At 40.3% G+C, this 27,797-nt stretch overlaps 1 protein-coding gene across 1 annotated transcript; it reads left to right on the forward strand.

Moving 5' to 3' along the window:
• The first annotated feature begins 200 nt into the window (after positions 1 to 200).
• lhfpl4a (LHFPL tetraspan subfamily member 4a) lies at positions 201 to 26,931 on the forward strand. Its single transcript, XM_054616139.1, has 4 exons — positions 201 to 606; positions 17,503 to 17,739; positions 19,871 to 19,887; positions 26,878 to 26,931. The coding sequence occupies exons 1-4, from the start codon at positions 201 to 203 to the stop codon at positions 26,929 to 26,931; spliced, it is 714 nt and encodes a 237-aa protein (XP_054472114.1).
• Positions 26,932 to 27,797: the final 866 nt, after the last annotated feature.

The raw sequence follows: 27,797 nt of genomic DNA on the forward strand, positions 1-27,797 counted from the left end.
GAGAGAGAGAGAGAGGGGGGGACCAGACAGTGGACCATTTGGACATTTGTTGCCCAGGTTTTCCTTTTTCTTTTTTTTTAAAATATAATTGCACTCCTTTCTACAGATAGAGGAGGATAAAAGGGGGATCGGGAGAAGAGGGAACACCAGGTTGAGGCTGCTGTGCGGCAGGGTTTGAGGGGGACTGGGGGGGGAGAACAATGCTGCCTTCGCACCAAGCCTCCAAAATCTACCATGACAACTACATGCGCAACTCCAGGGCCATCGGGGTCCTGTGGGCCATCTTCACCATCTGCTTGGCCATCATCAACGTGGTGGTCTTCATCCAGCCCTACTGGATTGGGGACAGCGTCAGCACCCCGCAAGCCGGCTACTTCGGCTTGTTCCACTACTGCGTGGGCAATGGGAACTCCGACCGCGAGCTCTCGTGCCAGGGCACCTTCTCCGACTTCGCCTCCATCCCGTCGGGAGCCTTCAAGGCGGCCTCCGTCTTCGTGCTGCTGTCCATGGTGCTGATCCTCGGCTGCATCGGCTGCTTCGCCCTCTTCTTCTTCTGCAACACCGCCACGGTGTATAAGACGTGCGCCTGGATGCAGCTGTTATGCGGTAAGGATGGGGGACACTTTGACCTGTGTTTTGTTTTTTTTGAGGGGGGGGTAACTTCCCAACACTTTTTGTTTGGGAGAGGCCCTTTGAGGAGAGCAGCATCAGTAGTGGCCCTACCTCTCCCCTCTCTTGTGTAGGACCACATCTTATCTCCTTGTCAGAAACGCCACCTTCGCCCTGTACTGGTTCTTCATCAGTAGTGCAAAAAATTAAAGCAATCTCCCCTAAAAAATGAATCTGGAAATCATGTCAGGCATTTAGGAACATCCCTTGAGAGTTTGGTGACCTGCATGCTAAACAAAAAAATTACATCTTAGTCATCAGTCATTATGCCGCTGTGTCACCAGACATTTTGCAACACAAAGAGGTTTTGAAGCCTTGTCGGAAGAGACCCCGGGTCTTCTCCAAAAACTCCAACCATCATTCTGACACTGCCTGTTCTTTTTCATCCAGCTGCTTGAAATAACGTGTTTAATTGTATGGAGTTATGATAATTAAATGCCTTCAGCAGCCTTGCGTCAAAGATCACAGCTTCTATTTTGGTTGCCATATCTGCCTATCAGATTAGCCTACATTATGCATAATCTGCACATGCATTCCAGTATGTATCCCCACTCAGCGTGTTCATTCGTCAGTGTGAAACTGGAACAATCTCTGTGTAAAGGCTGCATTGTGTATGTAATTGTATTAGGAGGTGAAATAAGCTGTCAGATAGACGCAGCTGAGCCGATTAGAGAGGAATATTGGAATAACGACTCATCAGTGGTAGGGGTAGCAGAACGGAGTAGGGATTTTAAATTAAAAGAAACTTGATAAAACATTGTTCTGAAACATTTTGTTTGCTTTGGACCTCTCATCCAATGGGAAAAACGCCAGAGGCACAAAAAGACCACACAGAGACACAAATTACCACAAAGAGACACAAAACGACTCTATGTATCAGTGCAGGCGGAGCCTAAAAGTGTCTCCCACAAGCCCAGTCGACATCAAAGAATCCCCCTGGTGGATTCCTAATTACACAAACCACTAATTAACTAGACGTGATGCAGATGGAACTGGTCTCAAATGTGTTGAAAAAGGAGTGTTTATGGCAGGTGGGAGATGGTTTTCATGTTAAAGATGAGGCTTGATGTGGCTTTTTGTTGAGTTTATTTCCCTGTGGCCTACTCACAAACCATTGCTCCAGTGTTCTCACTGTGCGTGGAGGGAGGAGGGTTAATTGTGCATTGGTCTGGAAGGGCTGACATTATCTGGGAGGAGGTATTGATGGCTAGATTATTCCTTCCCACAGGGCAGCAGGATGGAGGTGGGACTTTTAGAAATCATCGACTTCTTCCTGCACTTTCTGGCAGAGAGAGAGGCAAGAAAACAAAGAGAGGTCAACGTAAAGAGACACTTGGATGGATTAAGAAATGAAGAGATGGAGGAGAGAGGGAGTAAAAGTCATTTTTAGAGCAGAAATAAAAAATAAAAAACAATAGTGGTCTAATAGACACCACCGTGTTTCCTCCAAAGCAAACAGGTTGTGAGTGTAGCTAACATGACACATGGAATTCCAGTGAGAAACACCAGCTGGTGGCAATGACAATGCTAACCAAGGCTTTAAACACTATGACAGGTAGCTATAAATGTAAAGTGTCCCAAAGCTTCAACAAGCAGGATGGGTTAAAAGCACAGTAGACCCCCTCACCCATATACATTAGCATAAAAAGTTAAACGTAACGTTAGCAGTTAGCGTTGACAACAGGGATCGTAAACTGCGGCACAAATTTGGCCCCTCAAAGTCTTCCCATCTGCCTGCAGAACAGTATTAATTCAGAAAAGGTCAGAAGGAATATGTTGATGACCCCTTCATACTTCATACTTCATTTGAACTTAATGTTGCTTTATCTTAGCATGATTCTGAAATGTCACAAGAAAACTTTTGCGAGGACCACAACACAATGTCAGAGGGCACAAACAACGTTTTTTTAACAGCAATCCTCCACTGTGGGGATAAAAACGTTGCTCAATGTTTGGACGCATAAAAGCACGTACCTCTTCCCTTGTCCTTGTGTAAATGTAGCATAGGGAACAACGATCTTACTTTGTAAAAGAGAGGTGTCAGTGTTCCAGAAAGCTCCCCTTCACGCTCAGATAAATTCAAAAATAAGGAATCATCCATGAATGCTATTTTTCCTCTCTCGCCAATTTTCCCCTTAACTGACGAGCAAACTGTGTCATGTTTGCGACTATTTCTAAATGCTGCACGAGCTCAGCTGTGGGCTCAGCGATCTATAAAAGATAGGTCCCATAGGTGGTTTGCTGGGTCAGTGCAACATAGTGCAGTGCAGACAAGTTCTATGAAAAATCCACTGTCTGCTCCAAAGGTGCCAGAGAAGGCTCAACCAGACAGCTTTATTTACCAAACAATAACTTCTTCAGGTTTTGAGGGATTATAATTTAAGTACTCTGAGCCTGACGGGTCATCAGAAGTGGCTTTGTTGAATCTTTTTGCGGGCTGAGTACATATACTGTAAATAACAAGTGGATGTAGTCATCATGACGTCACCCATTGGCATGAGTTTGGCGCTTTCGGCATCAGCATATTGTTTTTTTGCAGCCAATGAACAGAAGTGACTATATTTGGAATGTGGAGGAGTGATGTAGACAAGCTGTATACGGCTCTGGTAGTGTCAGCAACCTCTCAATCACAGAAACCCGCCCTAAATCATACCCTGCTTTATGGTCTATTTGACTCTAAATTTACCATCATTTACTAAATGAACATCATGCTGTATTGAAGAAGACTTGAAACTAGAGATTGAGACCATAAACTCATGTTTACAGTGTTTACTCAGGGAATAAATCAAGAGAGAAGTAGAGTCATTTTCTCATAGACTTCTATACAATCTGACTTCTTTTTTTACCTCTGATGGTCAGTAGATAGAATGCAAGTTTTAAGATACTTCCGCATTGGCTTGACTCGGCAGAACTGGAGGTTGCCGCCTGGCTGAGTATATATAGAGAGGCAAAGTCCCGACCCTTCCTGTGTCCAATATGGGACCTTATTTAAAAAATATATATATGTAAAGTAGTCTATGGTGCAAGACGAATATTTTTTTTTAATCCTATTTTAACTGTTCCATGTGAATGCAATACGCTTCTGTAGGCAAGCCAGTGAATAAGCCTATTCTCCAAAATGTCAAACTATTCCTGGAAGAACACTGAAATAGACAAAATATGACAACTGTGGAAAACACATTTACCAAATTGACAGTGCGATAGCGGCATAAAGCTGGTGCTACAAATTTTTTAAAAATCAAGGAAATTGAGTAAGGCTACAAGTTAGGGATGACGGTTTGGGTTAATTTTGCTTTCACTAGCCCGATAACCATTACCTGTTAACCACCTGGTTGATTTTTAAGAAAAAGGTCAAAATGACGAGAATACAAGAGGTGCTTTACTTTTTGTTCAGTGCTCGATTAATTAATCTACTGATTTAAATAAATCTATAGATCGTAAATTAACCTATAGACGTACAGTAAATTAATCTTTTGACAGTTAATTAATCTTTTGACAGTAAATTAATCAATAGACATAAATTACTCTATAGACATAATTACTCGATAGACATAAATTGATATTTGGACTGTAAAATGATCCTTAGACCGTAAAGTAAGTCATAGACTGTAAATTAACCGAAAGACCATAAATTAATCTACACAATGTGAATGGATTTATAGATGTACATTAATCTATAGACTGTAAATGAACTGCAAGACTGTGAATTGATCTATAGATCGTAATTAACCTATAGATGGAAATTAATCTATATATTGTAAATTAACCTAAAGACCGTTATTGGATTTTACTGGGACTCTCTTATAATTGAAAACTTATACCTTTGATTTAATTTGAACACAGGGAGTTTGAAACAATAAACACGAGTGCAAATGACACCAGACATAAGTGCTCTAACCACTGAGACCTTCTCTCTCCAGTCAAGTAGATATTTGCTGAAGGATAACTTTTAGTGTTTGAGTCGCTCCACACTTCCTGGACCACTTTGACAAACTCAGCAAAACTTCCACGTCAGACAGAGCAGAGTGAAGCCCTGAGGCTTACATGGCTGGATAGGGAGTGAGCTTGAGTGCTGCTATGACTGAAGCACACATTTGGGTGTGTTACAGTGAGCGGGTACTGCAGCCACAGCTAACTCTCCTTCAGCTCCTTCTCCCTCATTCTTGTGTGCATAAATTACGTTTCATTAAGGCATTTTCCCACTGTCCTACAACCACCTGAACATACAATAAGAATGAGATATCAAGGCAGGCGCATCGCTTATATCACAAACATTTCAAATCTTGAAAAAAATGTCCATCTCGAATGTCACCTCACATTGACACTGTTGAGGTGAGCCAAAACCTCTGCGGATAAAAGGTTTTCTCAGCAATGATATTTGGAATGATATGAATATGCATGTTCAAATTTCCCTGGATGCATTGTTCTGCCTTTCTATTTATTTTATTTTCTATTTATATGTAAAGTGAAAAGTGTATTATAAGCCTAAAAAAGTCTATAAAACAAACTGTCTTCTAATGTACGATAAATCAAAGGCTATTGTAAATATGAAATATGAAAATATTGTGGAAATAATCCGAGTAGTTTTGTTTCCTGAATGGCAAATTAGGAGTGTTCAGAGTGTTTTCAGTATTTTGACAGAATATATACAAGTAATTTAATGATTTAGAAGAGGATAGTTGAAGAAAGAAAGTTGATGTATGCCAAAAGATATACAAGGACTAGATCAAACGTGGGTGAAAAAGAAAATATTTTGGTATGTTATGCATGCAATCACAAATGAGGAAGTATAAAAACTGCAAAGGCATGCATGGCAGATGGTAGTGTAGGTGGATGCGTCCAACAAAAAGCGATCTGTCAGCCAGGAAACACCTGGTCGTTCTCCGTGAAAGGAGACGTCAAGGTTTATTTATTTGTCACTTTCGTACTACACTAACGGCACTTGTGCAGTTATTTTAACCCAAACAATGATCTTTTCCTAGTCCTAACTAACTGGTTTTAGTTGTCTAAACCTAACTGTTGTTTTCTGTGAAGACGGAAGCTTATTCCGAAAATACCGAATGCATGTAACGAGCAGGTGGCAACTTCCAGATCTGACGATTGAAGCCAATGCGAAGTTTTTTAAACATGCATTCTCTCTAATGTCCAGCCGTCAACTAACGTATGGGTGACGTCACAATGACTACGTCCACTTCTTTTATACAGTCTACGGTAAAAAGTGGAAATTGACACTTATTGTTGGCTTTCATAGGAAAATTTACGTTTTGTAAGATATTATATGAAACGCAGTTTGAGGAAATTTTCACAAACTGTAATAGACTCCCCAATGTACTACACTTCACCAGTTCATACAATGTTCTATGCCATGCTCATTAACACCCAAGAGTAATTGTGTTACCTTGTTATATCTCTCCGTTAGGGATCATTACCTGTTTAGCTTTTTAATAAGTCCTTGATAGAAGTAGAATAGCATTCCTTTGCCTAATGGTAGGCATGGGGAGGTATCTATTTTCAGCCCAACACATGCTGGGAGATAATTATGTGGAGGGCGTACAGTGACACATCATCAATCAGCAGCTAATGTATAACTATTGATTTTGTGGCTTGTTAGAAGTGTATGCTGGGTTAAAGAGCGTGGCCTTAGCTCAGGCGGATTGAACAAGTCACACATCGGAAGGACTCTGACACACATTTCCATAGATTAAACAAAAAAAAAAATGGATCATACCTTATCACTTTGATGTTTAAAATGGCATATAGAAAAGGTGGAATTTATAGTGATATAGAACATTATTTAATATATTGAATATGTTATATATATTTCGTGATGTAAATATATATCACGTGTTTTAAACTGCATAGGCAATGAGATTACTGGTATACTGGTACACTGTAACACTGGATAAATTAATTATGCACAAAGTTACATGAAACACAAAGCAACACTGACACATAATTCAGACCAATAGAAAACAAACTGTGTCTAGTTGCCTGAATAGAAAGCAGCAGTTAGTATCCACAAACAGCAACGCTATAGCAATTTGGAGTCGACTTGCAAATCAGGGGAACTAAATAACACAACTGATATGAGTCAAGTTTAGATCCTGTTCGAAATGGCTCCTCTGCTCTGATGAGCGTTCGCTGTTTATTTTCAGAAGTGACCTGAGACGTCTGTGACGTCGATTCTAATCTGGTGTTTGGTCCGAGACAGATGACGATACACAAGCGAGCCGCTCTGTGTGTGTGCGGTCTTAGACACAGTTCACTGCACACAGCCAATCCTAACATTACATAAAGACAGTCTATATACAGATTTATTGGCACCTCTTTAAACAAATGGAAAGGAAGGTTATAAATATACAAATGTACAGTATGTGTGTGCATGTCTATTATCGGCTCTGTCTGTCGGCAGCATTATGTTTATTGTGTGTAAGCTGGACCGAAATGAATCATTCATCAATATGTTACAAGATCACATTTTTATCGCATTTTTTATTCGCTGTGGATCTGTGGACATTAATTGGATAAAAAAATGCACTGCTCATGTTAAGTCATAAGGGCTTTAAATAGCACAAATGGGAATGTTCAAATCAGCTGGAAAATCTACACAACAGCACAGACATCATCAGAGGAGGTCAGCAAACAAAGGACTTTATATGAAGAAGAAATGCAGATGCTGAATGTCGTCACTACGCTGGAGTCACGATTAGTAGTCGTTACCAATACCAGTAATTTCCCACAATTCTAGATAACCAATTTGATACAACCTAAACAAACAAAAACATAACATAGACACTTAGAGCTAGTGTCATATGTCATAATTTGCTCTATATTGTGAAAACATCTCCTTCAAACCACTGTATTTATTCAGGTTTCTTACCAAAAACGACATTTTACAAGATTACATTTGAACACACCATGATGACGTTATAACCTACCTCCGCCCGATACACATTTTAAACAAGCTCTCCTTCCGCCGATTTCAAATCGATTTGTCGTTACCAATGTAACATTATCAGGGGGAAAAAGGGTGCGTGTCCTGCTCATGTCAAAAGTGAGTTTACTGCATTTTTGGGGGATTTTAGACATCGAAGTCTCAAGCCCCACCCTCGTAAAACAAGTACTGTATCGGTTCTTTTGACAACCCTACTACATTGAATTACTGGCTTAAGGGGACAGTGTGTAGGATTTGGTGGAATCTAGTGGTTAGGTTGTTAACAGCGTTCACCTCTTAGGACCAGATCCCTATGTAGATATGAAGGACTCGTATTTAGCTAACAAAAACACAATGATTCTTAGTTTCAGGTGATAATACACTTACGAAAACATGTTTATGAATACTATACTTAATTTCTGGTAATAGATCCCTCAAATAGCTGCACAGAAGGTGAAGTAGTAGGAATAGTGTGAAAATTTGAAAATGGGTTTTATTAGTTTGAACTTCATTGAATAATAGCGTATACCAATAATGTATGAAAGATGTGGAACATTTTTATTGTAGTTGAAAAGCCCACGCTAGATGAGCAACATTGTAATGTTTATTAGATTTCCTTGCTGAAACGTATGAACAAGAGAAGAGTTGATGCTGTTTGCTGTGTTTTGGCTGTCGGTGTGTATAGGCTGCTGCTACTGCTGTGTACTCCTTGGACTCGCTCTCATTCATGTGACTCATCGGTCCTCTTAACAAACACACAGGAACACACTCCTGTTTACTGTCTTCCTGTCTGTTCATCGTCTCGCCACCTCAGCAGGGTCTGAGAACTGGAAGGCAGATATGTTTTTTATCTGCTCCAGTCCCCCTACCCCCCCGCCCCTCCTTGTCATCGGTCCGGCCAGTTGCCAGGGCAACATCGCCCTACTTCCTCTCCTACATTTGGGTCCCTCTGTCTTCTCACCCTTGTTGCCTTCTACTCTCTCCGTCTCTCCTTTCCACTCTCTGTTCTTCATCTAGGCTCCTTCCTTGCTCTTCCTCCTCTATCTGCTCATGCTTTCTTTCTTTAGTTCCCCCCTCTTCATATTCTTGATAGAATTGTGACTTGCATCTAATGTTAAGCAGATCAGGAGATGATATGGTAAACTGTGTGTGTGTGTGTGTGTGTGTGTGTGTGTGTGTGTGTGTGTGTGTGTGTGTGTGTGTGTGTGTGTGTGTGTGTGTGTGTGTGTGTGTGTGTGTGTGTGTGTGTGTGTGTGTGCATTCATCTTGAAGTTGTATTGTGCTGATAGCTGTAGGAGCAATGCTCAAGGGATAATTGGTTGTATCGACCAATGCAGCATGTGTCGCACTAATTGAACAGCCAAACATGCGTGTAAATTTCACACACATACACACACACACACACGAAGGATGTGCGTACATGCAATTATTTATTAATATTAAGACACGTGTGTAGGTATGTGCGTCTAAGTGTGATTAATACAAATCAGTCATGCAGACGCATGTGGGTGCTTTGACCGTTGCCATGGTAATCAACATACAAATTACCCCAAAAATAAGAAATAGCCAATGTCTTAAGGAATAGTATTCCCACGTTTTTGATTATGCATCAACACTAAAGGTTATGTCTGCGATTCTAATCCAATAGGCCTACACTCCAATTCAAATTCAGAAAATATATCCGATCATCAATTTGAATAAAGGGATTCATCCGATTAAATTTGTGTTTTTTTATTTATTAAAGGTGCAGTTTGTAGGAGTTGGTGGCTGATAGTGGACAGGTTGCAGATTTGAACCAACTGAAACTGCCAAGCATGTAAGAGAACCACAGTGTTTGGTTTGTCTGTTCTGGGCTACCGTAGAAACATACAGCATTAGTATACACGTATATAGCATACACATATATTACTTTTCATTATTAACCGGTACCGACAACTTTATCTCTCTTTATCTGCCGCAGTCTGCATACGTTATGTGTTCAATGAGCCTGTCTGTTAGCCCCGCCCTCTGCAAAATGCAAGAGCACAGGACACTTAGGCCTAGAGAGTTTTAGCGCTAGAGAGAGTTGAAAACTCTCCCGATGAAGGATACGTTTGAAAAGGTCGGGGGAACCTCCTAGTGTAGATAGGCCAAAACAGAGAAGTTTGGAAACAATGACATTACCACCCATGTTCGCTACTTGATTGGGTCTTAGCAGTCACGACGTGCCCTTCCCTGATTCGTCACGCCCTTATCACGTGACCCTTCTCCGGAAGAAAACAAACAAACGCCAAGCTGTTTTTGTAGGAATTAGTGATCGCCGTCTCCAGCGGCGTCATGAGCCCTACAGAGCGGACGTTTGAAGTCACGGTTTGCGGCTTTGAGGAGAGGGATGGACCCAAAACGGAGGAGTTTCCTTTTCTAATTTATTCTTAATTTGTTCTGCACAACTATTGTGAAGTTCACAAATAACTGTTAATGAGCAAAAGCATAAATGCTCTACAGTACGACAGGGACTTCAGCTACCAGCTGAGCTATGAGTGAGAACAGACAACAAATCCGAGAGGAAATGCCTACACACATACCCACATAATTAACCCCCGCCCCATGGCGTCACCTGGCCCCCATATACTTTAAGATATAATACACTAGGGAATGTGTTGTGATAAGATAAAATTACATAAATTCATGGGTTTAAATTAAGACTTCTGTCCAGGATAGGATAGTTCTTTCTTCAGCACTGTGCATTCTAGCTTCAACATAGCACTTTAATCTTTGAAGTCCATCTCTCATTTAATGATAATATAGCTAAATATAACAAGGTGGGATTTACATGTGAAATGAGGGAATCAATTTATGGATGTTATGTCACAAAAATTCAACGTTGACTTCTGGTTTCACACAAGACACAAACGGCGGTCTCTTGGGTTAATGTTCATAGATTTTAGGCCCGCCCTTCCATCCCAAACTCTTACCTACACGGACTTTGTCGCTCTTAATACTATGTCACCTGTCCTGGTCCACAATTATGTGGATTACATAACAAATTGATTATGTGGGCTGGATATGATTTACAGTGCATTACTACAGTGTATGAAATCACATTCCAGGTAATCCTCACATCAGATTTGGATATACCTTGAATACAAATACAACTTCTGTCCTGATGATGGTTCTAGTTGGGGGATATCAGAAACCATAAGGTTTCATCCTATGGGTGCCGTGAATGTTCACATCAAATTTCATGGAAATTTTGCAATTTTTCTATCAGACACCACTCATCAAGTGAATTTAGTAATAAACGTGCCTTTAGTTGCCCTGGATCAAAGTGTTGGATAGAGGGATTTATGGAGGGATAAAGCAATCAACTCACAATAACCCGCACCCTCCAACCCTCTTTGTTACTAGGGCGACAAAATCCACAGTGGATTTTATTGAGCGGAAATACATTATTCCTACAAAACAGCCAAAGCTCTACTTTTCATTTATGAGAACACCTCTCAGCTTTATCACCACCACTAGAGATTCCATCAAGATGGTTTAATAACAGTTACTGAATCAAATAAACGGCAAGTAAAAGGTTTCCAAAACAGCTCAAAGCACCCAAAGCTAGAAATGATTCACAGAGATTACAGCTTTCCCAATATACAGTTTTTTATGGAATCAAAGTGATAATGGTTGATGGAGTTGAATCAGAGATATCTACCAGAGGTCATAAAGACTGTCTCCTGCATGTTTTTGCTGGTACCCCTCAACTGGACTCTGGAGTTGGGTCTTGTGAAAGTGTAAATATTTTCATAGAGACAATTGGACATTATGCTGTAAAATTCAAATTCAAGAACTTTTGCAGCATCACCTCTAACAGCAGTAGAGGAAGAGAAATTACACAAATTCATCTTATTTTACATTTTATATGACACTTGTCGAGTTTCCATTCACATATCTTTGTGCATATATTTTGAAGTATTGTATTTGAAAAGCTGTATGGAAACAGCACTATTTGATAAAACATTTTTAATGCCTACTGCCTATTTTTGCCTAAAACTAATTTCTGAAGACATCTCCATTTTTCTATAGTACATGAGTTAGATGATTAAAATTAAAAGAAACAAACACAGGACTTTCACCCAGGAGCCTGATGTTCGCTTCTGTGTGAAACCAAAAGTAAACTTTCACTTAACTCTTGTTACAAAACGTTAATAAAGTGTGCTAAAGGTGGATGTTGTTTATTTATGGCAGTTACATGATTATCTTAGTATTAGAATACAAAGCATGATCTTTTTCTAAACGTAAGCAATCGTTTATCAAAGTGCAGTGACGTGTCATTGTGCGTTTCTGCAAGCATGATATAAGGCTAGAACAAATCATATCAATGAAACAAACTTTTGGGTCAGAAACATCGGTCTTTAAAGTCCACAATTCAATCACATTTTTTGGCTATGTTGATGACTCAGCAAGTCTCTTTTTTAATAATAATAATTAAGCCTTTATTAGTCCCACAATGGGGAAATTACAATTCTCTGCATTTGACCCATCCCGGAGGAGCAGTGGGCTGCAATGAAGCGCCCGGGGAGCAATTTGGGGTTAGGTGTCTCGCTCAAGGACACCTCGGCATGTTGTCTGTAGAGGGGTTCGAATCACCTATCTTGTGGTTGCGGGTCAAGCGCTCTACCTTATGTGCGCTTTAAATACCCAATCAGAAGCCCTGTTATGTGCACACATGGCAGAGAAATTAGGTTCTTGAGCACAAATGAAATCCTACATAAATGTTGTTTCTTCAACTACATATCTACTTAAGGATTTTTAAACATCAATATCTCAATTTAAAATTAAGTGATGCATTGATAGAAATACTGGTAACTAAAACACAAGTCCATGGATAGTGGATTCTGTTGATAGTCTTAATAGCAGGGTCCACTTCTCCTAAGGATGAGATGTACTATGGTGTATCCTTAGGGAACTAGAGGCCACAACTGAAATAAGACTCAGGTATGGATTAACACTAGTGGTGTTAATCAATACCAATATTTCTCAAAATTAAAAACTACATTTTCTTTCAATGTTAATTCATGCACACCCTCTCCACCTCCCTGATGAGGATAAACTAGCTTCCAGAAGATTAATTCTCCCTTGCTGTTTTATGTCATGTCTAGGAAATTTAACCTTTAACGATAATGCGTTCATGGTTCACTAACTAAAAATGTGACGCACAGAAACTTCAGAGACTATCTTTTGAGAACTAAATAAGGAAGTTAGTAACATTGATAGTTTGTGTGGATCTCAGGGGGAATAGTTTAATAATGCCCTTAAGGATATCCCACTCATTTAGTCAAGACAATAAAGATTATGCAAAGTCTATTATGGTGTATAGATAAAAATAAATACAAATTAAGTTACAGAGTCACAGGAGAGGGGTAATATTCCGAGAAATATAACTCTGAGATTAAAGTTGAGAAAAAATTGAATATTCCTAATATTACCCCCATCTCTAGACTCCATAATTGTTATTTTTTGGGCCATAATACGCTGTTGTATAGGCCGCTGTTGTCAGTATATTATTATTGTAGAGTGAAAGTGTGCAAATAGAAGGTTTAGTGACTGGAAGAGGAGCTACCAGGGATCATGTGTGATGTAGAATGCCAGGCCACACAGATACAGACAGACACACACACACACACACACACACACACACACACACACACACACACACACACACACACACACACACACACACACACACACACACACACACACACACACACACACACACACACACACACACACACACAAAAATAGCGCATCTTTCTCACATGAGTGAACTAATTTGCAGACAATCCCAAATTCATTCTTTACAGCATGCATGAGCACATACACGCACACACACACATGTAGAGGGAAGGGTTAGCTGCTGGGCAGTGTAACAGATATGAATGAGGCTCAATTAATTATTAAGAGTGAGTCTTGTTCACTTCTGACAGCTGGGCAGGACTAAAGGAAAACCACCGGGAACACACAAACTCTTCACACCACATTAAACCTGTTGGGGATGCTCCCAACGCACACTGCAGGAAACTGGATGTCTCGTTTTCAGTGTGCCAGTAAACACAGAGGCAACACACTTCAAATTTCTAATATGTCTGCTGGCATTATAGAGACAAGTTCAGGAGCTTGTAACACTGACCCGAACCTCACATGAGTCAGTGCTGCAAGGAGTTTTAGAAATCTGAACCAAACAGCAATAACAGAAAACATGCAGTTGCCAATGTGCCTGCTCTGTTTTACTTAAACGCCTTTAACCATTGTGACTTTGAAATGTTGTCTTTGGGAGAATGCAGAGCAGTTTGAATTTGTCTCATTTCTCATGACAAACTACTACAATGTCCTTAATAAGTGCCTGCACTAAGGACACAATACCAATGGAAAGTCACGGTGGACACACCAATTCCCAGGTTCAACACAATCATAATCAAAGGGAGGTGGTCAGTGTGGGTGGGTTAAACACAGGATTTTCACCCAGGAGACCGGTGTGTGTCTCCTGTTTGAAGCCTAAAGTCAATTTTGAATTGTTTTAAATTGTTGGCTACGTAAAGAATTTGAACCCAAACCATCATCTTGTCTTTTAAACTACACTTTTAACTCATTACATGCCGCTGACATGTAATGTGCTGTTAAGAGGTTGTGGTCATCTCAAATATTTCTGTGAGGAGAATTATGGCCCAACTCTACAGCACTAAAGAGCTTTTTTCGTTTTACGGCCCAAAACTTTACTTTTGATTCAGTCTTTCCAGGCAGCTGTTTTCAGTGGAAAAAAGCTCTGATAAACTCCTGTAACACACCTTAGCAGGTGAACATAGTGGAGCATTTGGGGGATTAAGAGCCGGCTATTGTTCTCAGAAGCTGGTGGAGACCAAAACAGAGTCAAAAGGTGAGTATAATTAATGTTTGACAATAAACATGTATATGATGCTATCCTTAACACTTATATAGTCTTATCAACGCTTAATAATGTTAATAAGTATCTTTTGAGGACTTATAGGGCCCTATCATCTATTAACTACCGCTTATTACAAGGACCTTAATGTAAAGTGTAAAAAATATATTTTATAATATTTTGCCCTTTTTTCATAGTGTACAGTGGAGACAGAAAACATGATATAGAGGGATGACATGCAGCAAAGCTCCACAGCCAAATTCAAACCAGGAGTGTTGCAGTTATGCGGCATGTGGCCCCGACCACAATGTCACCAGAACGGCCCTTGATCTCCCTCTTTGACTCTCTCAATCATCCTTTTATTAAATTTTTTGTCAAAATATGATCACGAGTGCTTTAAAACAGTTTATACCATGACAACAGGAAATTCTTATTTCTAAGTGAGAGGTATCTGCTGTGATTCACTGTGCTGCTCAAGGGCTACTGGCAACTTTAAAGGTGGAATGTTTTCTCGCATGTTACTCAATGCATGAGTTGATGTCATGAATCAATTAACACGCCTTAAATGTTGATATGACCACTTTGCATTTGTTTTCATTGGCTCCCTTGCATGACATATGTCTGGTAATTGGATCTTCAAATTAAATTTGATCGGGATAACGCAAATTAAAATATTCTATTCCCTCGCTTAGAGAAGAAAAAGTGTCGCGTCATCATTCAGGTGTCTCTGGAGACACTACTGAATGTGGTCTGAGGGATCAGATGTCTATGCATCCTCAATGTGTCTTGGGTGAATCACACCATCACTTGGAGCTGCGATTTGATCACCCAAGACATGTGCCAGTTTGTGACCTACCAGATATTAGACTTCAATTAACTAATGCAACGTGCTGATGTAATGATTAAGCATTCTTACCGTGCTGTGCAAATAAAAGCTGTTTTGTTGTCTTTAACATGTTGCCCTGATACAAGCATGTGCTCTGATATGTTCTTCTGGTTAATAGAAAAAATTGGTGTTCACTTCTAACCTACGGATACTTACTGTATTCCATAGTCTATAAAGTGCCGTAGTCCAAACCATAGTCCAAACCCCTCTCAGAGACTGTAGGGATTTCCTGTGTTCAGCTGAGACCTACAGTCCCGTATGTCCCTACGCACATTGAGCCTGTATATCAACGTTTCAACGTCGTTTCTACGGCTCTCAACGGTAGCGCTGGTCCAGTAAATGAAGCATTCAGGGACCCATCTGTTAGGGCCAGCCGGGTCTCAGCTGGACCCTCTACACATCAGGGGACTACTCCGGCCTTATGGGACCATGGGCAGACACATGGTCATTCCACAGAAGAAAAGGATAAAAAAATGTATGCACAGACAAACAAACACTAAAGGCCATCTGATAACGTGGATATGTATAATACAAACATTTAGAATGCAGAATGTTTAGAGGAAGAGGAAATACCTCGGCAGTTTTAATCAATGGACTTTGTTCAATTTGTTTTTTGTTCACAAATTCAACAATGAAGCATCGGCTTCTCCTCCAACACCACTGCAGCTGCATGTCATGGGTACATTTCAAGAATTACGGATTACATTCTATTTTATTAAAATGTTTAATTCCGTTACTTAAATGAAAAAAACAAACTTATTTTAAGCCAAACCATGATCTTCCACTTAACCTAACCAAGTGGTTTCGTTGTTTTTCTGTTTTGCTTGGTTAATCACTTGTGTACAACTGCGACCCTAATCCGCCGTAAATACGTTACCCTCAAAACGTAATTGAGGGACGTTATTTTTAGGAGACAGGGTTGAGTCTTCCATACCAAAAAACGTGATTTCTCTTAAACTAGTTTGAAGTAATGAAATCTGGTGGTCATAACATAAACCTATAGGATCGTTAGATTATTCAGGCGAGTTTCCCAAAATCCTGAACTATTCCATAAATACAAGTTTTAAATAATATGACAGTGGCTGAGTTTGATGTGTCTCTACTCTATCAGTTTAAGCCTTGTTGCTGTGCATTCTTTAGTTATTCCTCTCCTTTCACCCTTTATCCCTCTCTGCTTCAAGTTCTACTCTCTGTCTCTCTCAGTTCAAATCAGAGGGCAACCTCCGTTTCTGAAAAGTGAAGCAAATGAAAAAGTGCACTGAAACCTGTATTCTCTCTACTGTCCATCAGGGGGCGACTCCTCTGGTTGTATAGAAGTCTATGAGAAAATGACTCTACTTCTCTCTTGATTTATTCCCTCAGTAAACATTGTAAACATGAGTTTATGGTCTCAATCTCTAGTTTCAAGTCTTTTTCAATACAGCATGATGTTCATTTAGTAAATTATGCTCCATTTAGAGTCAAATAGAACATAAAGCAGGGTTACCTCTTGATTGACAGGTCGCTACTAGAGTCATAAAAAGCGGTGTCCGCAGTCCAAACAAGATCACTTTCATTAACTGGTTGATTAGCAACGGACAAAATACCAAACTTGAGGCTTCAAAACGGCATTCCACTAACCAATGGATGGACGGCACGACGACAACGTCCACTTCCTATATACAGTCTATGGTTCAAACACGATACTGATGAATGGATGGATGAACAGTAGGGGAAGAGATTGAGCGATGAGGCGGATACTGGAAACCCAAGGTGAGATGGAAAAATAACATTCTGTGTTCTCTCCCCCGCCTCTCCTATTTTCTCCCCCACCTGCCTCACCCTCCTGTTTCATTGCCCTGACTTTCCTTCTTGCTCTGTTCTACACCTCGACCCACCTCCTGTGTTGATTTTCTCTCCTGTGCTGCTTTTCAATGGAACATAACCCTGTCACTTGACCACCTGTCACACATCCTGACTTAATACCATTACACTGCTCTGTGTGTGACCACCATGCCCATCACACCACTTTCCTTAAACATTCATCAATCCTTCTACTTACTGCTCCCGTCCACTCCGTTCTCTGTCTCTTTGCTCCTCCATTCTTTCCTCTCTGTGCTCCAGCCGTTTGTCTGGTGATCGGCTGTATGGTCTTCCCAAACGGCTGGGACTCGGAAGTGATCCGGGACATGTGCGGGGAGGACACCGGCAGGTATGCCCTGGGCAACTGCTCAGTGCGCTGGGCCTACATCCTGGCCATTATTGGCATCCTGGACGCCCTTATCCTCTCCTTCCTGGCCTTCGTGCTCGGCAACCGACAGAGCGACTTCCTGCAGGAGGAGCTGAAGGCTGACAACAAGGGTGAGGAGTGGGAAGCACTTTCAGTCAAATTACATGACACAGAAAAGGCTAAGAAAGGCAAAAAAAAAACTATGGTTAGAAAATGGTGCAATCTGGCGGAAACCTTATATGTCCGAAGCGGTTACTTTTCAAGAAAAATACAAACAAAGACATCTTTTATTAATTCGTTTTTTAAACTAATAGAACACTATGTCGTCAAAGGTGGTATTTCGTCTTTATTTATAGTTGGATACTCTCGTGTGTCATTATATTATAAACATTTTACCAAAATCAATCTCAAATGGAGTTACAGGGTTTTTGACTAGCCAATGTCGAAAGGCCGCTAAGGTCGCATCACTAGCAAACAAACTCAAACTTTCACCAAGAAGCCAGCTGTTTATGTCCTGTGTGGAACCAAGTCAACGTTGACTAATTCAACCAAAGATTTTTATGTTAATTACATAATGAATGCCTACTACTAACCTGACCAAGTAGATTGTACATTCTAATATATTATAGAGGTGGCTGTGGCCTCTGCATGTCATAATGTCTTTGGGCTGTTTTTCTTTTGCTGCAAAACAAAAAATAATTAAAGCAACTAACAGCAATTGATTATGGTGATATTTTTTTATATGCATGCAATCTCAACTCCTTTGAAAATGTCAGTTTAGTAAGTCATGCTGCATTTGTCGGAATCGGGTTTCCGCATGTTAGTACGTTCATCTCATAAAATGTCAGAATGAATTATTGGCACATTTTATGTATTTTCTGCCATATTCTGCCGGTTTAGCACAAAATGTATTTGTCCTATAACTGAAAGAAAATTATTTAATTGATATAATGGTGTTATTTGAGTCTGTCATCTCTCTTATGTAAAGTTTGAATACAGTGTATTCTTCAGCTGTGTGGTTCATATTTATGGCTGCTGCATTACAACAGATGTTGGTCGTAGTTTTGGTTTGTGTATGACCGGTGTTGCGAAGAAGAATATCATCAGAGAAGGGGAAGATTGTGTTGAGCTGCCTTAAGAGAAATAAACTCCCCCAATTCCTCCGAGTGTGTGGAGTTAGTTACCATGGTAACGTGTCAGATTCCAGAAGGAAGAAGCCTTGGTTTCCTCTCACTGCATATGTCTCTGTCTATTTATGTCTGCCTCTCTTTCTCACTGTCTCTCTCTCTCTATCTCTCTCTGTCCTCATTCCTTTCTGTGTAAAGTATCTTTTGTATACCTTAGTATGTAAACATGAGCAGGTTTCATGCAAACATTTGCATAGATGCCTGCCATCATACATGTGGCATGTGTTATAGCACATACTGCACCCTTCTGATCCAAAAGTCTCTCCAGTTTGAGTTAATGAAGTCAAGTCTGGACAAAAATGAATAGAAAGTCAATCAACAGTCGCCAGGAAAAATGTTGTCACGTTACGTTGTCACATTGTCACGTTGTCACATTGTCACGTTGTCACGTTGTCACATTGTCACGTTGTCACGTTTCTTTGTTATGTTGTTAGGTTATGTTGTTAGGTTACATTGTTACGTAATGCTGTAACGTTACGTTGTTACATTAGGTTGTCACGTTAGGTTGTCTTGTTGCGTTGTTATTTTAACACACACTATAATCTTTTTTCTAACCTTATCCAAGTAGTTTTGTTGTCTAAACCTATCCAACGTTTCACAACGTTAATGTTAAAGGTGTCATTGTGCATTCTGTAAGCGTGATATGATGCTGTCCCCCGGACACTTTCTTGCTCTCTATACTATGTCACCTGCCTGTCTAATAATGACGTGGATGGGTTATCATTGGAGTTAGTTGAAAGGTGGGTGAGTCTCCTACAGACAGTAAAGGGTGCATTGGGACGTAGGTATGTGGCTATATTCATGCAGCCAGTGTAATACAATAGAAATACTACTACTAATTATGGCTTTGTTTGTTTGAATGGTAAATGCATTAAATAAATAAATAAATCTTCCACCCTTCAGTATCTTGGTTGGTAAATGGAAAGTGTTTTGGTGGAGAAGAGGACCACTGAGATACCACTAAAGTACTATATATAGTTTACGTGTGCACTGTAGCCTTTGCAGTGATTGACATGAAATTGAGCTTCCAGGTAAAGGAAATATATTAATCTTACTCTTTTTGACCTTTTTACAGATTTTGCTGTGTCAAGGGTAAGTTCACATTGTTGTTGTTAGTGTTTTTGTTTGAGTGTGTGGTGTCATGGATGTGAATGGTCTGTGTGTGCTAATGCATGGCACAGTGTGTATCTGAACATTCATTTCACTGTATATTTTCTGTTATCATGTGGAGAGTGTTAATGTGTCTCAGTCCATCACATGGCAGAGTAATACTGCAGGTAACTGCCGAACTTTTGACATAAAAAATGTCACAGTGAGTGCAGCCTCACCTCAGCTAAAGAGAACTGGTGTTAGGTCAGATAACACATTAGAGACCATTAAAGGGTAAAGTGATATATCCCACTCGGGGAGCAGGCTTAAAGGGCTGCTCTGAGGCAGAGGGGTAAAAGAAGAGATGGAATTAGCAGTGAAAACAAAAGGTGGTGGCGTGTTGTAGGAGACATCCTTGGGTACAATGCTTTTCCAAAAGAGCATGGCCTACTGCGAGGCGGGAGGAGACGTCAAGTAAAGGGCCTTTCTCTGAGAAGTGCGATTGCTGCGTGCACCAGGCCCTCCAGCTTCTCTGTGTGTGTACGTCAGCATCAAAGAAAGAGAGAGGACAAACCTCCTAATTACAAGCCAAGCTGATGTACAAAAATAAACTCCCACAAACACAAATGTGACATGAGCCGCTGTGCATAAAAAATGAATAGTTAAAAGAGCAGAGTATGAAGAAAACCATCTCTACCTCTCAGTATTTTACAAGAGGAAGTACTCTAAATGACCCTACATGTTTAAAAGATTAATTTTAATATTGTTTTGTTGTTTTTTTAAACCGTTTCCAGCTTTTATTCTGCATATATTTTTTTGAAGTAGATGGGGAGCTGGAAAACAAAAGTTTGTCATTGTTCAAAGAACATAATACATATAAAGTTGTGTTTATGTACACAGAGAAGATACTAAGAAAAGACAATCAAGACAATCACATATAATTATTGTTTTGGTAATTTCTTCAAAGACAAAGCAGAATTAAAGTGTGACTTCATTATTATTATTTATTATTATTATTATTATTATTATTATTATTATTATTATTATTTATAAAAACATTTTTAAATGGAGCCCCCACTCAGCAGATAGCAGAAAGCAGTTATGTTGGTTACGAAAGTAAGCCCATAATCTGAACACTAGCGCTAGCTGAGTCAAAGTTAGCTGTGCCAGGTTTGGGAATAACTGCTGGCTTAGTTTGGATTTTTTTAAGTGGGCTCGTTCGCATATAATGAGTAAGGCACTAAAACAATCCATATCAGTTTAAGTGCACAATAAATTTAGAATATTTTCATTGCTTTACATTACTATCAGACCATCCTTTTTGGACGAGGAACTGAAGCCCTTATTTTTGCTGTCTTCAAAGCCACAAGACTCCATTGACATAAACAGTTATTTATCTCACAGAACAGAGGAGTTGCTGGTCTACCACTGCGTGGAATCGGTTAGTTTGTTTGTGTTATCGTGTAACTCTTCAGATCACAACTACCGTGACGTCCACATCAGTACGCAGTAGCTCCCTTGCCGGTACTCCTGTCTGCTTCTCCAGACTGGGAGCATGCAGGCCACCATCTAATTAACTGTATGTAAGACTCTGACTATGAAGATGTGTATAGGTTACTGTATATGTAGCAGTTGAAGGTTACATCAGGTAACTTGGAAAAGTAGCATTTTGACCAGATGTGAATGTTTAGATTTGAAGTCCGACATATATAAACTCCAATAAAGAACAAGAACTTGACCCACAAATTAAAGGGGTACCCCAGCAATTTAGCATTGTACTTCAGCAAGGTGGGGGGACTGATAAGAGCCAGATTTGAAATAAATGGTCAAAATGAAATCCAGACTTTTAGTCTCTTGTATGTGGCCAGCTTAAAAACACACTGGATCCTACATTTTCCCTAATGCAGATCAATTATTGTCTGAAAAGTGCTTTCTCACAATAGACAAACATTATCAAAGAAATGTTTAATATTTTTTCTGAGCGCCACAAAGACTCAATGGCTTGTTTTGTCACAATTGAATCCATTAGGCTAGCAAGTCTCCAGAAGCTGTATCAGTAAATTATTTTCATGTGTGTGAGGAGTCAGCAGGAAATCAGCTGGCTCGGCCAGAGAGGGACTAATGCTCAAAAATGTGGAAGACTGAACACTGTAAACTAACCGTTTTTGGTGTATGCTCTCAGAAAGCAACTCTCACTGTGGGTAACTTCATCATATTACATCCTTGGTGTCCTGACATTTGAAGCCTTTTTACCATTTTTTCCCCACCTTGAGTAATAGTTAACAGGGGTGGTCATAAGCCATGAAACTGGGCTTGTGAATTTAAGGTTGTTAGTTTGAATCTGATCTGGACCATTGAAGGAGGTTATTCCCACCTGTACCAGTTGATGCAAAACCACTAGTAGGAAAACACAGAGCAACTCCCGGTGTCAGCTAGTGAGAATGTGACACACTGAGTTGCTTAAAATAGCATACACGCTTGATCACCTTGATTTATACAGACGTTTCTAAAAAGAAATAAACCATGATTATCTTATTTTATAACTGCTTCCTTCCTTTAGCTCCATCTCGGCTCCACTCTACGAATGGACGGAGTAAGACAAACCAGTTTTCCCCATTAGTTGATATGACGTGTTGATCCGGCTCTGCAGCATGTCACCCTTGCATGTGCTTGTATCAGTTACCTCTTTGTGAGAAACTGCTGTCCTCTCCCCTGTCTTTCAAAGGGCAATGCACTGTGAACCCTTGTCTATCTCCTTATGTCGTCTCTGTGTTGGATTTACTTCCTTGTAATAGAAGATGTTGTTGTGTTTAATGCCACTGATGGTGTGAATGAAATATTGGTTACCGATGTTAATGAGCCGAACTGAGCTCAGAAAACACGGTGGAACACTGAACCTATATCAGCAGCTCAATCCATCAGCCACAAGAGCAGGGACGAGAACCCAAACACCACCTTCATTCACCTTCATCAGACAGCATTGGAAGGCAGCTCGCATGAAAGTACTAAAGCCAATACGCCTTACCTGTGAGATATGTGGGTTTGGGCCACATTTAAATGGCAATGTGAATTGGAAAAATAAGATCTTAAGAAAAAGCTATTGCTTGTGTTTTCCTCTCCATCTATACAGTTGAGTACATAATATGTTGTTGGGAGTGTTTGCTGAGCAACAATTGTCGTGGACTGATGCATCCGCCTTATCGGTAAAAATGAAAGTTTTGAATGTTGAGCTTAACTTTTGACATTTGAATCTTACTCAAGTCACAAACTGGGGTGGTAGCAGAAGTTTCAGAGCCTCAAGCACAGACAGTTTAACCAGTAGGTATGTTCCAGGGGGTGTCCCTGGCTGTATTACCCTTTTCAGTCAGAGAAGTGTATTGATTATTGTCTGGTGTGTTAAGTGACAATGTATGGCAGCTGGATTCTTGCGATATGGCGAGATCACGTGAGAATAGCAGGATCACAAGATCACAGGACAGTCCCTAATGCTAACAACCAATGGTTCAGTAAAATTGGAGACAAAGAGGTGAATGTTGGTTCTAAACAACAATGGCGGCTAATAAAGAGGTTAGCATAGCCACATTAGCATCAGTTATATCAGAACTGAGTATTTCTTCATTGGAAGAAGAGCAGAGACCAACACTGAAGGCTTTTCTAGATGGACAAGACGTTTCAACTCCTCACCTGACTGGCTTCAATAAGAGTTTGATTGACAGATGGTTCATCCAATCATTCAAGTATTTTTTGAAAAGTGCCCACCCTTTTCCAAACATTCTTATAATGTTATTAAACTGGCTTGCTTGGAGGATGAACCATCTGAACGTGCTACAGAAATGATTATCACCATCATCAACCCCATCCCTCCACCCAGCCAAACAGGAGGTTTCCTCCTGAGTGGGGTTATGATGGAGGGTTAGGGTAGAAAATCTGATTGCTGCTTGGTTAACTTAGCTGAAGGTTGAGTTAAATGGTCCTCAATATGACCTTATTATTGAAATGCCTTATGGTAGTTCACATTGGAGTGTTTGTTTATTAGAGGAAAAACCACTAATACAATTATTTATTTGACTATCCTTTCGTGTCTTATTGAATTCTTAATATATATTTTGGATTTTGTGTTGGATCAAATCAACATGACATAAAAAAATGCCATTTTGAGATTATACATTTCAAACAAAAAGAAAAACCAAACGCTCCCTAGATAATGCTGCGAATAAAGAAGCAGTTGTTGAAAGGGGAGTCTGGAAAACTGTGAGAGGAAATGTATTAAAAGTGTGACCTTTCAAGCCCATTGCATTAGTATGTTTCTTTATGTTTGTTTTTCATCTCGGCTCGCACTGACTCATATGTCAGAGCCCTTCTGCCGCCTCTCCCACTTCCATCTGCAGCCAAATGGAGCAAAGCAGCACAAGGAGATTAGGCGCAGAGAAGACCATCAAAAAAATGACGATACTGTTGCTCTGTGACTGTTGGATGTGAAGTGGGCAAATTTTTGCTAACATGTCAGCCACAACAGTAGGAGGCAGCGATGGGCCATGGGTCCGGCTCTGGATTTTTGGATCTTTGTTTTGGTGGGGGGGGTTTTTTTTTTTTGGGGGGGGGCACTGGGGAAATCAGGTAAGCTTAGTCCATCCAAGACCAATCATAGGATACTTAATAAGTTCTGAAACACATATGTGGACCAAAATAGGCGCATATCACTATACTTGCCTGAATGCACCACTGTTTAATTATACAAGTCTGATAAATCAGCATCAGAGGTAATTGTAGGCACCAACAACGTGAACATTAACAACAGCTCACAGCACGGCGTCCACATATTCAAACACACACATGACAGACACAACAGCATCATTAATCAAGTACACCAGCATCAGTATGCCCAATAATGTTACTTATAAACCACACGCACACACACAAACAGCAGACGCAGCATCAGCATAATATCAGTATTGTACACCGAACACAAACATTCCTATTGAAATGGGCCAATGCAGTCCAACATTTTAAATTAGCTTACTGTTGATGATTACAGCAGGAGACGATGGGGCTTGGTGTTGAACGCAGAGATTATTTAATTATGGTCTCCTTCAAAGGAGTTCATGACCTTATGCCATTTTTTATGCGACTGACAGTCATTACTTGGCAGTTGTTGAGGAGAAACCGGCGCATAAGTGGGTCTTGAGGGTAATTCTCTTCCTCTTGCTCCTCATGACATCTTTTTGAGATGAACTTAAGCCAACTGCTTTGTTTTTCGATGATTTTTGATTTGATATACATTTTTTAATCTTTACATTAATTAAGCAAGCTGTCAATGAGAGACCTTCTTCAAGGCAAGAACAGGTGGCAAGTGAATGCAGCAGTACAAAAGGCTTAAGGGGCATCACATGATTAGCCTTAATGCAGAACACCTGAGTCAGTCAGTTGAATCTGTGTGGCTCAACAAGGGAAGTGTAGTCCTGGGCATGATGGAATACAAGTTAAAGACACAGTGTCTACAGTACAGAGATAGTCAAGAAACACTTAGCAGCATATTAATATATACAAATTACATAAAATCTCCATGTAGAATAAGCAACAATGGAGATAAATCCTGTGTAAACATCAGGCTTCAGCCATCATCAAACATAGAGAATATAGAATGTATAATAGTACATTCATATAAATCATTATTAGGAGCCAGTAGTTGCAATGCTCCTAAGGCCTGGATCCATAATCTCCTGAAGAGTGACAGGTTACAAGATAATTCATATCTTTGCATCTTATGGAACTTTCACTGTGTTCCCTAATTCTTTGCTTAAGAGGGCGAACAAAAGCCACACAAGTTCAACTGACTGACACAGGTGTTCTGCATTAAGGACAATCAAGTGATGTCCCTTGAGCCTTTTGTGCTGCTTCATTCACTAGGCAACAACATCCGGGGCTGAAAAGTGAAGCCAATGCGGAAGAGCCTTAAACTTGCATTCTCTCTACTGTCCATCAGGGGGCGACTCCTCTGGTTGTATAGAAGTCTATGAGAAAATGACTCTACTTCTCTCTTGATTTATTCCCTCTGTAAACATGAGTTTATGGTCTCAATCTCTAGTTTCAAGTCTTCTTCAATACAGCATCATGATCATTTAGTAAATGATGGTCCATTTAGAGTCAAATAGACCATAAAGCAGAGTATGCTTTAGGGCAGGGCTACACAGTGATTGACAGGTCACTACAACTGCATGGTCCGGTCTGAGAGTTGTCTGTGTTTTTCGTCTTAGAACTTTAACCCTTTCACAGCGTGTTTCAGTTCATGAAAGTTAATTGTAACATTTTGGTTGCCTATGATCGTCTTGTTCAGCTTTCAGTTGTACTTAGCCCCACCTTGGCGTGTCACTTCTGGTTGCAAAAAAACAAGATGGCGACAGCCATAACTACAAGTAGCCACAACGCTTTCAGCTGAGAGACACCAGTTAACATGGTCACTTGTTAAAGCGACACACTAGTTGTACACCGAGTGAAAGAAGAGGGGCTGCTCCCAATCTGGCAATCTGCCACTCCAAAAGTTAGACCAATCAGGTAGCCTTAACAAGACAAGAAAAAGAAGAATTGTTTGAGTTTTTTTGTTCATAGTCAACTTCATTGACTGCTAGTCACTGGATGGTCCATCAAAAAAAAGAAAGCCTTCTGATTGGCCTGAGTGCTAAGTGGGTGGAACCAGGCCCACCCACAGCTAGGTTGCTGTTTTTGGAAGTTACATCAAATGTAGTTTTGACCCTCTTGAAGTCATCAGCGCACATTGAATTAGCATCCATAAAACAACTGATGGTGTCAGTGTTGAAAGCAGCCTTCGGTCCAGTGTAAAGCACACAGGGCATGAATGAGTCTTGCTCTTTTCCTCCTGTCTTCTCTCTCTCTCCCCTGATTTCTTCCCGAACTCGTCTATTTGTCTCTCTCGGCTAAGATGTTGCTGCAGCCGTCCTGACCCCGTCTCTCTTCACTTCTCTGTTCCTCTTCCAGATTGAAATCCGGGACAGCAGGGATCCAAGATTTGGAGTCCAGCGGTTCCACTGAGAACCAAACTTCGTCTCCCAGCTCCCTCCCTCCCTCCCTCCATCCTCTTGCTCCTCCTCTTCTCTCCGAAATTCTCTTGGTCAAACCCTCGATCTGGGCTCGGAGGCCAAGCTCCAGCAGTTTGTAAAGAGAACTAAAGTGGGATCCCCTAACAAAGACAAACTCAGTCTGTTTGAAGAGGAACACATCCTGAGAAGAAATATGACGATCAGCTTTATCAAACTCTGGGATAAAATCCTTCAGAACACACAGCGTTTCTGTCTCATAAAGTTATAAGAAAGGTTATGAAGTTATCAATACTGACGCTTTGCACTGGGCACATTCTGTGAAAATATACACATTTTTATTAAGTGGAAAAAAATAGCTATTTTAAACAACTAAGTGCATATGTGAAAGCACACAGGTGCTACTTCCGACAAAGCAAAAAGAGAAAAGAAAAGATAGATGATTTTGTACAGCCACAAGTCTTTTTCAGGCTAATTTTCCACTGCTCTTTGTATAAGTCTGATCCCATGAACTACAGAAAATGTAAGTAGATGAGATGTTTTTATGTAAACAGGGTAAAAAGATATATGTTGAAGCATTTTTTCGCCCCCCGTTCATGAGACATCCCTCTGAGCTGTGGAATAGTAAAACTTGTTTCATTGTCAAATCGTGATTTAAAAAAAAAGGTGTGTGAGCTTTGAGCCCCCGTCATCCTTCACTCCACTTGAAAGACACGGACTGAGAGGCGTCCTCAGCTGTCCCATTCATTCGCATTTTGTTTTTCCCTTTGTTTTTTTTAAAGTACGTTTCCTCCCCCCTGCTCACTGTTCGTGTTTAGATCTGCTCTAGCTCTGACGTCCGTCACCAGGAAAGGCCTTGCA

The sequence above is a fragment of the Anoplopoma fimbria genome, chromosome 17 (genome assembly GCF_027596085.1).
Source record: "Anoplopoma fimbria isolate UVic2021 breed Golden Eagle Sablefish chromosome 17, Afim_UVic_2022, whole genome shotgun sequence".
Lineage (NCBI taxonomy): Eukaryota > Metazoa > Chordata > Actinopteri > Perciformes > Anoplopomatidae > Anoplopoma > Anoplopoma fimbria.